At 51.5% G+C, this 12,666-nt stretch overlaps 1 protein-coding gene across 22 annotated transcripts in view; it reads right to left on the bottom strand.

Moving 5' to 3' along the window:
- The window catches only part of ATXN2 (ataxin 2), a 159,732-nt gene extending 157,867 nt beyond the window's left edge, over positions 1 to 1,865 (bottom strand). For 2 of the 22 annotated variants that reach the window (XM_033220576.1, XM_033220577.1), the window contains exon 1: positions 982 to 1,862. In XM_033220576.1, the coding sequence (XP_033076467.1) occupies positions 982 to 1,706 (725 nt within the window). In that variant the 5' untranslated portion in view covers positions 1,707 to 1,862. Of the gene's footprint in view, positions 1 to 981 lie in introns of all 22 variants that reach the window. The other 20 variants (XM_033220580.1, XM_033220581.1, XM_033220583.1 and 17 more) reach the window with 16 other exon arrangements.
- Between the last annotated feature and the right edge of the window lie 10,801 nt (positions 1,866 to 12,666).

The following is a 12,666-nucleotide window of genomic DNA, read 5'->3' as shown; positions in this document are numbered from 1 at the left end:
TCCGAAATTGGGGCGGGAGTTGGGATAACTGCGCAGGGTGCCCGCCCCCTGCCACCAGCACCGCCGCCCCGGATCTCCCGGGTCCCGCCTGGGTCCGGCCCTCGCCCACCGCTGTTCACAGGCGCCTTCTCCACCGTGGCCTCGAACAGCAATGCGGATTGGCCACCACCCGCGCGCCGGAGAGGCCTGGCGGGGGAAGGAGGAAGGCCGGGAGAGGACCGGGCACTCCCCACCCCTTCCCTTCCCCAGGTGGGGGAGGGCGGAACGCTGCGGGAGGCCACACGGAGCCCCACGATTCCAAGAGAGTTCTGGAGCCCCCGCCGCCGCCTCGGACTAGAACGCGGAGGGGTGCGGGGGCCAAGGCCCACCTGTCTCCACCCCGTCCTCCGATCTTTCCCAGGACTGGGAGGGGGCGGGGAGAGAGCCCGACAGACCCTGATGATTCCGGAGGAGCCCGGTGCCTACCCCTTTAACCGGCACGAGGGACGCAGACCTAACTTCTCCCCTCCCGAGATGTCTCCCATGGCGGGGGGGAGACACATGTTCCAGAAAACGACATCAAAGCCTCTAGACCCCTTTAACGTTCACATCTAAACTGGGAGTGGGGACGCTGCCCGAGCATCCCCACGCTGCGGTCGGAGGATAGTGCGGAAGGGGGATCCGGGGCTGACTATCGCCGCTACCCGAAAACCCCTCCCAACACGCGTGGGGAGGGGAGCCCGCCCGCTCCCTCCATCTTGACCGCTGGGGGAGGGGGCGGGGATGCTGCGGGAGGCTGGACAAGCCTGACAATCCTAGAGAACCCCGGCTGCGCCCCCCGGCCGAGCCTCGGGGCTCAGGCCCAAGCGAATCCCCCTCGCGCTGCCGGCCCCCGGCCCACCCCGGGCAGCCCGGCGGGTCACGGGGCGGGGACGGCGGCACGGGCCGCGGGGGAGGGGACGCCGGGACCGGAGCGGAGGGGGCTGGGGTGCCGACACCCACCTGCCCAGGCCGGGCCTCCCGCCGCCGGAGGTCGCCGCGGCCGCCGAGGAAGGAGTCGTGGCCGAGGACGAGGAGACCGAAGACGACGACGGCGAAGGCGCGGCGGCGGGCGACGCTAGAAGGCCGCTGCCGCCGGGCTTGCGGACATTGGCAGCCGCGGGCGGCGGCGGCTGCTGCTGCTGCTGCTGCTGCTGCTGCTGCTGCTGTTGTTGCTGCTGCTGCTGCTGCTGGGGCTTCAGCGACATGGTGAGGGGCCCATACACCGGCTCGCACGCCGGGCGGGGACAGCCGGGAGCCGGGCGCGCCGAGGAGACGCCGGAGCGCGGCGGGGACGCGCGGGCGCTGAGCGGGGAGGCGCGGGTTGGCGCGGCCGGGGGGGCACTCGGGCTGCCGAGGGGGAGAAGGAGGACGACGAAGGGGCGGGGAGGCCCGCCGAGACCGAGGAGCTGCGGGGAGCCGGGCCGGAACTCGCCGCCGCCGTTGCCGTTGCAACCAAAACAGTCTGAGGCGGAGGGAGGCGAGCGCTGCCGGGAGGGAGGGGGGCCAGGTCCGGGCCGGGGAGGGGCGGCGGAGGGATACTGTCCAGAGGCCGCGCCACCGTCGCCCCTCCCGCTCCGCGGCGCCGGCCCCTGGAGCGAGCGCCACCCGGGCCACTTGGCTGCGGCGAAGGGGCGAGACTCGGTGCCCGCCGCGGGACTCCGAGGAGCTGCGGCCACTGAGCGCATCGGAGGCCGGGCGCGCCGAGGCGCCGGAGGAGCGCGGAGGTGCGGTAGGGACTCTTTACCGGAAGTCGGAGGGGTCGGGCGGAAGCAGAACGTGGGATGGCCCCGGGGCCGGGAGGGACACGTGAGGAGAGAGCGCCGCGCTGGGCCGCATTCGCGGGGGTCGGGTGAGGCCCCGGCAGCGGGCCCTGCCCGGATCCGCCCTCCTCGAGGCGGGTCTGCCCTTTGGGGAGGGTGTGTCGGTCTTAGCTTCTGGGGCTTGCCTGGTGTGTAGGACGGGAGGGAAGCCTTTCTTTCCCCCACTATATTCCTTCAGCGTCCTCACTTCTGCGGGGACCTCGTTTGCCCCCACCTGATGCAACCCAGAAAACGGACTGCGAGTGCCTTGAGGCGGAGAATGTGTCTTGCTACGTGTAAAGCACCTAGAACCCTGCCAGACTCAGGGGACACAGCATCCCGCCGTTTTCTTGCCGTCCCCCGCCCGGCCCACAGTAGGCGCTCCAGTGGCTCTGGGCATCTCCCAGGCAGGCCGCGCTGTCCTGCCCTTGCCGGGGCTGGAGTGGAGCAACCCCCGGGGGCCACCCACATCTGGGTACCTTTTCCCCACTTTTTCCACCCCAGCCGCACACAGTCACCAGAAAACTCTTTTAGGTATCTGACCTTCATTTGAACCTACGTTCCCTCATTTGAACTTCTTTTTCCTCATTCATGAGATTCTGAAGGAAATATATGGGACTGGGACTGGTAGAACCACGGATAATAGGATCTCCCTCGGTAGAGACAGAGCCGACCTCACAAGAATGTGTGAACTTTAGACCTTGCACCCTTTAGAAGTTTTAATTTAACTTACCAGCCAGCACAGTAGACCTTTTTAAAAATGTGTTGCAATTAAACTGAAAGCAAGTACAAAGTAGATAACTGTTTTTTTGTTGTTGTTGTTGTTGTTGTTTTTAGCAGTGAATCTATTGTTTTTTTAAAGTGAAAGGACTTCAGGAAATAATAGGGGAAGAAACACCAAAATTCCCCTCAACGTCTTAGAACTGCCCAGATAAAGGTAAAGACTTAGATAAACGTGGAGAATGATTGAACCAGCAGTTTTCAGTAGCCCAAATGAAATTAACCTCCTAGATAGTCCGGGCAAAAATGATCATTGTACTCTGCCAATGTAGGAAATCAGTGTTATTTCCCGTCTAAGGTAGAAAGTAGATCAAGGGACCATTGCAAAACCCTTTAAAAAGTAACCGAGCCTAGTCAACATGGTGAAACCCCGTCTCTACTAAAAATACAAAAATTAGCCGGGCATGGTGATGGGCACCTGTAATCTGAGCTACTCAGGAGGCTGGGGCAGGAGAATTGCTTGAACCCAGGAGGCGGAGGTTGCAGTGAGCTGAGATCACGCCACCCCACTCCACCCTGGGTGACAGAGCGAGACTCCGTCTCAAAAAATAAATAAATAGTAACCTAAAGGAAATTGGGGAAAAAAAAAAAAAACAGTTGAGGAAACAAAAAAATAGAAGGGCCTTAATAGAAATACAATCACTTGGCCTGGCACAGTGGCTCACACCTGTAATCCCAGCTCTTTGGGAGGCCGAGGCGGGTGAATCACCTGAGGTCAGGAGTTCAAGACCAGCCTGGCCAACAGGGTCTCAATCTCCTGACCTCCTCATCTGCCCGCTTTGGCCTCCCAAAGAGCTGGGATTACAGGCGTGAGCCACCGCGCCCGGTCTCCAGAATACAATCTTTTTTTTTTTTTTTTGAGACGGAGTCTCGCTCTGCCGCCCAGGCTGGAGTGCAGTGGCCGGGTCTCAGCTCACTGCAAGCTCCGCCTCCTGGGTTTACGCTATTCTCCTGCCTCAGCCTCCCAAGCAGCTGGGACTACAGGCACCCGCCATGTCGCCCGGCTAGTTTTTTGTATTTTTTTTTTAGTAGAGACGGGGTTTCACCATGTTAGCCAGGATGGTCTCGATCTCCTGACCTCGTGATCCGCCCGTCTCGGCCTCCCAAAGTGCTGGGATTACAGGCTTGAGCCACCGCGCCCGGCCCAGAATACAATCTTAAGAACAAGTTTTGGCCAGGCGCAGTGGCTCACACCGGTCAGCACTTTGGGAGGCAGAGGCAGGTGGATCACCTGAGGTCCAAGACCAACCTGGCCAATGTGGTGAAACTCCGTCTCTACTAAAAATACAAAAATTAGCCGGATGTGGTGATGCACGCCTGTAGTCCCAGCTACTTGGGAGGCTGAGGCAGGAGAATGACGTGAACCCGGGAACCCGAGAGGCGGTGCTTGCAGTGAGTGGAGATAGCGCCACTGCACTACAGCCTGGGCAACAGAGCGAGACTCCATATCAAAAAAGAAAAAAAAAGAAGAACAAGTTTCAGGCCAGTGGAAGGGAAAATGGAAGTTGAATAAGAAAGCCTAGGCTGGGTACAGTGGCCTACCTGTAATCCCAGCACTTTGGGAGGCCAAGGCAGGCAGATCCTTTGAACCAAGGAGTAGGAGACCAGCCTGGGCAACATAGTGAGACACTCCTCCACATAAAAGTTTTTTAAGAATAAAAAAAAAAAGAAGGCCTGAAGCTGAGGTAGCTGAGAAACCTTGTTTTAACTCACTACAATTGAAGAAAAACTTAACAGTTTTATCAAGATATAATTTACATACTATGAAATTCACCTATTTTGTGTACAATTTAAGATTCTCAGTAAATTTATACAGTACATTTGCACAACCATTGCCACTAATTTCAGAACATTTCCATTACCCCAAAAAGATCCTTCTTGCCCGTGGGCAGTTTAGTTTCAATCTTCAGCCCTAGGCAACCACTCATCTACATTTTCTCTTTATGGATTTGTCCGGATTTTTCATATAAGTAGAATCTTACAGCATGCAGCCTTTTGTGTCTGCCTTCTTTCATTTGTCATCATGTTTTTGAGGTTTATATAAGGTTGTTGCATGTAGCAGTATTTCATTCCTTATTATTGTTACATCATACTCCATGTATGGACATACCACATTTTGTGTCCACTTTCCAATTGGTGATGTTTAGATTGTGTCAACTTTTTGACTATTATGAAAATGCTGCTGGGGCTGAGATTGGTGGCTCATTCCTGTAATCACAACACTTTAGGAGACCGAGATGGGAGGATCACTTGAATGCCCAGGAGTTTGAAACCAGCCTGGGCAACACAGAGAGAGACCTATCTCTATGAAAAAACTTTAAAAATAAAAAATTAGCTGATTGGCCGGGCGTGGTGGCTCATGCCTATAATCCCAGCACTTTGGGCGGCTGAGGCAGGTGGATTACCTGAGATCAGGAATTTGAGATCAGCCTGGCCAACATGGTGAAACCCCGTCTCTATTAAAAATATAAAAAATTAGCCAGGCATGGTGGCAGGCACCTGTAATCTCAGTTACTTGGGAGGCTGAGGCAGGAGAATTGCTTGAACCCAGGAGGCGGAGGTTGCAGTGAGCCGAGATTGCACCATTGCACTGCAGCCTGGGAGACAGAGCAATACTCTGTCTCAAAAAAAAGAAAAAAAAGGCCGGGCGCGGTGGCTCAAGCCTGTAATCCCAGCACTTTGGGAGGCCGAGACGGGCGGATCACGAGGTCAGGAGATCGAGACATCCTGGCTAATACGGTGAAACCCCGTCTCTGCTAAAAAATACAAAAAAAAAAAAAAAAAAAAAGGCCGGGCGCGGTGGCTCAAGCCTGTAATCCAGCACTTTGGGAGGCCGAGACGGGTGGATCACAAGGTCAGGAGATCGAGACCATCCTGGCTAATACGGTGAAACCCCGTCTCTACTAAAGAATACAAAAAACTAGCCGGCGACGAGGCGGGCGCCTGTAGTCCCAGCTACTTGGGAGGCGGAGGCAGGAGAATGGCGTGAACCCGGAGGCGGAGCTTGCAGTGATCTGAGATCCGCCACTGCACTCCAGCCTGGGCGAGAGAGCCAGACTCCGTCTCAAAAAAAAAAAAAAAAAAAAAACTAGCCGGCGACGAGGCGGGCGCCTGTAGTCCAGCTACTTGGGAGGCGGAGGCAGAGAATGGCGTGAACCGGGAGGCGGAGCTTGCAGTGATCTGAGATCCGGCCACTGCACTCCAGCCTGGGCGAGAGAGCCAGACTCCGTCTCAAAAAAAAAAAAAAAAAAAAAAAACTAGCCGGGCGACGAGGCGGCGCCTGTAGTCCCAGCTACTCGGGAGGCTGAGACAGGAGAATGGCGTGAACCCGGGAGGCGGAGCTTGCAGTGAGCTGAGAGCCGGCCACTGCACTCCAGCCAGGGCGGCAGAGCAAGACTCCGTCTCAAAAAAAAAAAAAGAAAAAGAAAAAAAAAAAAAGCTGGTCATGGTGGCATGCACCTATAGTCCCAGCTACTAGGGAGGCTGAGGCAGGAGGACCGCTTGAATCCAGGAGATCAAGGTTGCTGTGAGCTATGAATGCACCACTGCACTCCAGTCTGGGCAACAGATCAAGACCCTGTCTCGTTTAGTTAATAGAATTGCTAAAACACAAAAAAAAAAGAAAAAGAAGAAAGAAAAATAATAATGCTGCTGTGAACATCTGTGAACATATATCTTCATGTGGATATATGTTTTCATTTATCTTGGGTAGGTTCCTACAAACAAAATTGTTGGGTGATGTGGTAAGTTTATTTTTATTTTATTTATTTATTTATGGAAACTACCTTTTCTCTGGACTTCAGGAGGCTTAAGCTTTATATGAAAATATCAGAGTAGGGTGGGCCGGTGGCTCACGCCTGTAATCCCAACACTTTGGGAGACCTAGGAGGACGGATCACCTAAGGTCAGGAGATTGAGACCACCCTGGCCAACATGGTGAAACCCTGTCTCTACTAAAAATACGAAAATTGGCCAGGCGTGATGGCTCACGCCTGTAATCCCAGCACTTTGGGAGGCTGGGGTGGGCAGATAATGAGGTCAGGAGATCGAGACCATCCTGGCTAACACGGTGACACCCTGTCTCTACTAAAAATACAAAAAATTATCCGGGCATGGTGGCAGGCACCTGTAGTCCCAGCTACTCAGGAGGCTGAGGCAGAAGAATGGCGTGAACCTGGGAGGTGGAGCTTGCAGTGAGCTGAGATGGCGCCACTGCACTCCAGCCTGGGCAACAGAGCAAGACTCCGTCTCAAAAAATATATATATATAGAAATTAGCTGGGCATGGTGGCGCACGCCTGTAGTCCTAGCTACTCAGGAGGCTGAGGCAGGAGAATCGCTTGAACCTGGCAGGCGAGGTTGCAGTGAGCCAAGATCATGCCACTGCACTCCAGCCTGGCAACAGAGTGACCCTCGATCTCAAAATATATATACATACACACACACATATATATACACACATATATATCTATACATACATGTATATATACACATATAGATCAGAGTAATGCACCTTAAAAGAAGTGGTGTGTCAGGCAGCCTCTATGGCCGCCCCAAATGATTCTTGCCTCCTGGTGTCCAGACACTGTGAAATCCTCCCCACCTGAATTTTAAAACAAAACTTTTTTTTTTTTCCCCGAGACAGGGTCTTACTCTGCCACCCAGGCTGGAATGCAGTTCCACAATCTGGCTCACTGCAGCCTCTGCCTCCCAGGCAGTCCCGAGCAATCCTCCCATCTCAGCCTTTAGAGTATCTGGGACTACAGGCATGCACCACGGCATCCAGCTATTTTTGTTAGTTTTGGGGATTTGTTTGTTTGTTTGTTTGTTTCTAGGCAGAGTCTTGCTGTCTTGCCCATGCTGTAGTGCAGTGGCGCAATCTCAGTTCACTATAACATCCACCTCCTGGGTTCAAGTGATCCTCCCTGCTCAGCCTCCCATGTAGCTGAGATTATAGGCATTCACCATCATGTCCAGCTAATTTTTGTATTTTTAGTAGAGACACCATTTTTTAATGTTGGCCAGAACTCCTCACCTCAAGTGATTTGCCTGCCTTGGCCTCCCAAAGTGCTGGGATTACAGGTGTGAGACACTACACCACCCAACCAACAAGTGAACATTTAGAATGCTCTCCTTTCCCCCAAATGATCATCAGACACCCCTTTAAACAAAAGCAGAGAGTTAGAGAGTTGTCTGCAAAGGCAGTGAACAGTACTCTCCTGAAAGAGTTCTGATATTGGGAAATGTTGCTAAAATTTAAACTTCAAAAATAGCTATGGTCATTTCAGCCACTATTTCAGAAATGAAAAAATATCTCAAGTGAGAAAGCTTAGAGACAGACCTGCGGACTTGGGAATCTAGTCCCGTAGACCTGCAGACTTGGGAATCTAGTCCTGTAGGTTCTGTACTTGCTTTCTGATTTTCATTGACCCTTCAGCAAGCCACAGGGTCCTTTTATTAGCCTGTTAATAATTTTCTTTTCTTTTTTTTGAGACAGAGTCTTGCTCTGTCACCCAGGCTGGAGTGCAGTGGCACGATCTCAGCTCACTGCAACCTCCACCTCCTGGGTTCAAGTGATTCTCCTGCCTCAGACTCCCGAGTAGCTGGTACTACAGGTATGCACCACCACACCTGGCCAATTTTTTTTTTTTTTTTTTTTTGAGACAGAGTCTCACTCTGTCACCCAGGTTAGAGTACAGTGGCACGATCTCGGCCCACTGCCAGCTCCGCCTCCCAGGTTCACGGCATTCTTCTGCCTCAGCCTCCTGAGTAGCTGGGACCACAGGCACCCGCCACCACACCCAGCTAATTTTGTGTATTTTTTTTTTTTTTTTTTTGAGGCGGAGTCTCGCTTTGTCGCCCGGACTGGAGTGCAATGGCCGGATCTCAGCTCACTGCAAGCTCCGCCTCCCGGGTTTACGCCATTCTCCTGCCTCAGCCTCCCGAGTAGCTGGGACTACAGGCGCCCGCCACCTCGCCCGGCTAGTTTTTTTGTATTTTTAGTAGAGACGGGGTTTCACCGTGTTAGCCAGGATGGTCTCGATCTCCTGACCTCGTGATCCGCCCGTCTCGGCCTCCCAAAGTGCTGGGATTACAGGCTTGAGCCACCGCGCCTGGCCTATTTTTTGTGTATTTTTTGTAGAGACGAGGTTTCACTATGTTAGCCAGGATGGTCTTGATCTCCTGACCTCGTGATCCGCCTGCCTCAGCCTCCCAAAGTGCTGGGATTACAGGCGTGAACCACTGCACCTGGCAATTTTTTTATTTCTAATAGAGACAGGGTTTTGCCATGTTGGCCAGGCTGGTCTTGAACTCCTGACCTCAGGTGATCCACTCTCCTTGGCCTCCCAAAATGCTGGGATTACAGGCATGAGCCACCATGCCCGGCCAAGCCCGTTAATTTTTATCACTTCAGTGATTAATCAAGTCTCGGAATTTGGGGATGACAAACTGATGGAGCCATGTGAAGCAGAATTGTGAAGAGTGATTTGCTTGCACTCACTACAGAAGCACATATCACGTGATCTAGTATTTCTGGCAGTTCGCATTTCTGCAGTCATGTCTTTTAATTTCTCTTCACTTGATCTTGCTTAATGTATGATGATATATTATTCACTAAATACTCTTGATTCCACTTTCGAAAGCATGACAATTAATTCAAATCAGAATTAACTTGCATCCCCCCCAAATTCATCCTCTTCAAGTTTTTGTATAGACCAATCCTCATTTATTTAAAAAAAAAAAAAAAAAGATGTAATTTCAAAAATAGGACCATGGCTAATTAAACCAAAGTTTTTTTCTAACCACAGTTACTCAGAATTCATAGAGGCTCATCTATTTGTAGACACTCCAGGAATCCCAAAAGAGTAAATGCAATAATAAATGTTGTTTTTTAAAAAAGGAAAAATGTTTGGGGGTAGGGGCTTCCAGGAAGGCATTATTTATATACCTGTGTGCAAAGTAATAACTTTCCCATAGCTTTGAAAAAACTGGAGGGTGGGGGGCTGCAAAATTGTAGAGAACACAGCAATATTATTTAAAGAGCTTTTAAATGAGCCATTCCCTCCAAAGGAGCACACTCCTGGTTGTTAAGTTGCTCGTTTTGTTTTACCTTGTGGGATAGAATAATGATGCAGTAACATTATTCACAAGGCAAAAGCTGTTTGCCAGCTGAAATAGACACAGAAGAAAGAATTCTTTATTTTTCATTGGAAATGCTTGGGCTCTGCAGAGCCAGAAATTTAAAGAAACTCAGCCTTTTGTTTTTCCTCCTTCTCCCTTTTTTGTTTTTATTCACTGTCTTTTTGGGGGTGAGTTTGGTGAGCAGCCTGTTGTTTCAGGGCCACAGATTTATGGAAAGCCGAAGATCTGAAGTATGCACGATTTGCAGAATGCAGGAAGGGATTTAAAATGGATGTGTGCAGACCAGTGACAGCTGAACTGGCCATTAGCATGGGATCTTGTTTGTTTGCTACAGGGTACAGTGAGTCCTACAGTGGAACCCCAGAGGAGTCAGACTCTAATGAATACTGACATTGCTGACCTTTGATCTCAGAATAGGGACTTGGATACTTGTTCCACAGTAGAATCACATACGGGCTTAACAATACACACCGTTGTGCTTAAGCCATCATATTATCAAAAATATTTATTTTCCACAAGGTAAGGCAGGGGTAGAGAACAATAATGAAAATAGTAATTGTAGACCTTTACATGGCATTTACTATGTGCCAACCATGTTCTAAGTGCTTCCTGCACAATAACTTGCTCATTGAATCCTTGCAACAACCTGCTGCTTCTCAGTGCCAAGGACAGTTTTGCTCCAGCTCCACCGCCCCTCAGGAGACATTTGGCAATGTCTAGACACATTTCTGTTTGTTACGATTGGAGGGGAATGCTCCTGGCATCTTGTGAGTGGAGACCAGGTATGCTGTTTGTGATACTGTTTTTTTTTTTTTTTTTTGAAACGGAGTTTCGCTCTGTTGCCCGGGCTGGAGTGCAGTGGCCAGATCTCAGCTCACTGCAAACTCCGCCTCCCAGGTTTACGCCAGTCTCCTGCCTCAGCCTCCTGAGTAGCTGGGACCGCAGGCGCCCGCCACCTCACCCGGCTAGTTTTTTGTATTTTTTAGTAGAGACGGGGTTTCACCGTGTTAGCCAGGATGGTCTCGATCTCCTGACCTCGTGATCCGCCCGTCTCGGCCTCCCAAAGTGCTGGGATTACAGGCTTGAGCCACCACGCCCGGCCTGGTATTGTTAAATATAGGTATTTGGTGTTTGTTCTGGTTTTCTGGCACACAACTCCTAAAATACTCAAAATCTCCAAAGTGATGGACAGCCTCACTATGAGGGCTGGTCACAGGAAAGACAATAATGACAGGGTTGGGACTCTTCAGCCCCATCCCCTAGCCTCTGGGGAGGGAAGGGAGGCTGAAGGTTAACTTGATCACCATTGGCCAATGATTTAATCAATCATGCCAATAGAATGAAGCTTCCATAAAAACCAAGAAGAGCTGGGTTATGAGAGCTTTTATTTATTATTATTATTATTATTATTAGATGGAGTCTTGCTCTGTCACACAGACCGGAGTGCTGTGGCGTGATCTCGGCTCTCTGCAACCCCTGCCTCCCTGGGTTCAAGTGATTTTCATGCCTCAGCCTCCTGAGTAGCTGGGATTACAGGCATGCGCCACCACGCCTGGCTTATTTTTGTGTTTTTAGTAGAGATGGGGTTTCACCATGTTGGCCAGGCTGATCTCGAACCCTTGGCCTCAGGTGATTCACCCACCTCGGCCTCCCAAAATGCTGGGATTACAGGCATGAGCCACTGCGCCTGGCCTTTTTTTTTTTTTTCTTTCTTTCTTTGAGATGGCGTCTGGCTCCGTCACCCAGGCTGGAGTGCAGTGGCACGATCTTGGCTCACTGCAAGCTTCGCCTTCCGGGTTCACAGCATTCTCCTGCCTCAGCCTCCCAACTAGCTGGGACTACAAGCGCCTGCCAGCATGCCCGGCTAATTTTTTTTTTTTTTTTTGTATTTTTAGTAGAGTCAGGGTTTCACTGTGTTAGCCAGGATAGTCTCAATCTCCCGACCTTGTGATCGCCCGCCTGGGCCTCCCATAGTGCTTGATTACAGGCATGAGCGACTGTGCCTGGGCTTTTTTTTTTTTTTTTTGGTGGGGGGGGGACGGAGTTTCGCTCTTGTTGCCCAGGCTAGAGTGCAATGGTGTGATTTCAGCTCACCGCAACCTCCGCCTCCCAGGTTCAAGCGATTCTCCTACCTCAGCCCCCTGTGTAGCTGGGATTACAGGCATGTGCCACCACACCTGGGTAATTTTTTGTATATTTAATAGAGAAGGGGTTTCTCCATGGTGGTCAGGCTAGTCTCGAACTCCTGACCTCAGGTGGTTCGCCCACCTTGGCCTCCCAAAGTGCTGGGATTACAGGCATGAGCCACTGTGCCCAGCAGTGCATGGCCTATTTTTTGAGACAGGGTCTTGCCCTGTCACTCAGGGTGGAGTGCAGTGGCATGATCATGACTCACTGCAGCCTCAGCCTCCCAGGCTCAAGCATTTCTCCCACCCCAGCCTCTCTAGTAGCTGGAACTGCAGGCACACACCACCACTAAACATTAGCCTGGCTACTTTTTTATTTAATGTTTTGTGGAGTTGGGAGTCTCTCTATGTTGCTGAGGCTGGTCTTGAACTCCTGAGCTAGAGCAATCCTTCTGCCTAAACTGTTCAAAGTGCTGGGTATACAGGCATGAGCCACCATACCCGTCCCTGAGAGCTTCTAGATAGCTGAAGAGGTGGAGGTTCGTGGAGTGTGACTTGCCCCTTCCCACATACCTTGCCCTGTACCTCTCTTCCATCTGGCTGTATCTTTTGTAATAATGGAAGTGTTTCCCTCAGTTCTGTGACCCACTCTAGCAAAGTAATCAAACATGAGGAGAGGATCGTGGGAACCCCAATATCTTACTGGGGCCCTGATTTGCAGCCTGTTTTTGTGAGTGGCATTTGAAGTTGGGGTTGTGATCCAATGCTATCTCCAGGTCGATAGTGCCAGAATTAAAT

This window comes from Trachypithecus francoisi, unplaced genomic scaffold, assembly GCF_009764315.1.
Source record: "Trachypithecus francoisi isolate TF-2019V2 unplaced genomic scaffold, Tfra_2.0 Lachesis_group11, whole genome shotgun sequence".
NCBI classification, from domain to species: Eukaryota; Metazoa; Chordata; class Mammalia; order Primates; family Cercopithecidae; genus Trachypithecus; species Trachypithecus francoisi.
Note: the sequence above shows the minus strand (reverse complement) of the source record. Positions and strands in the feature narration are given on the sequence as shown.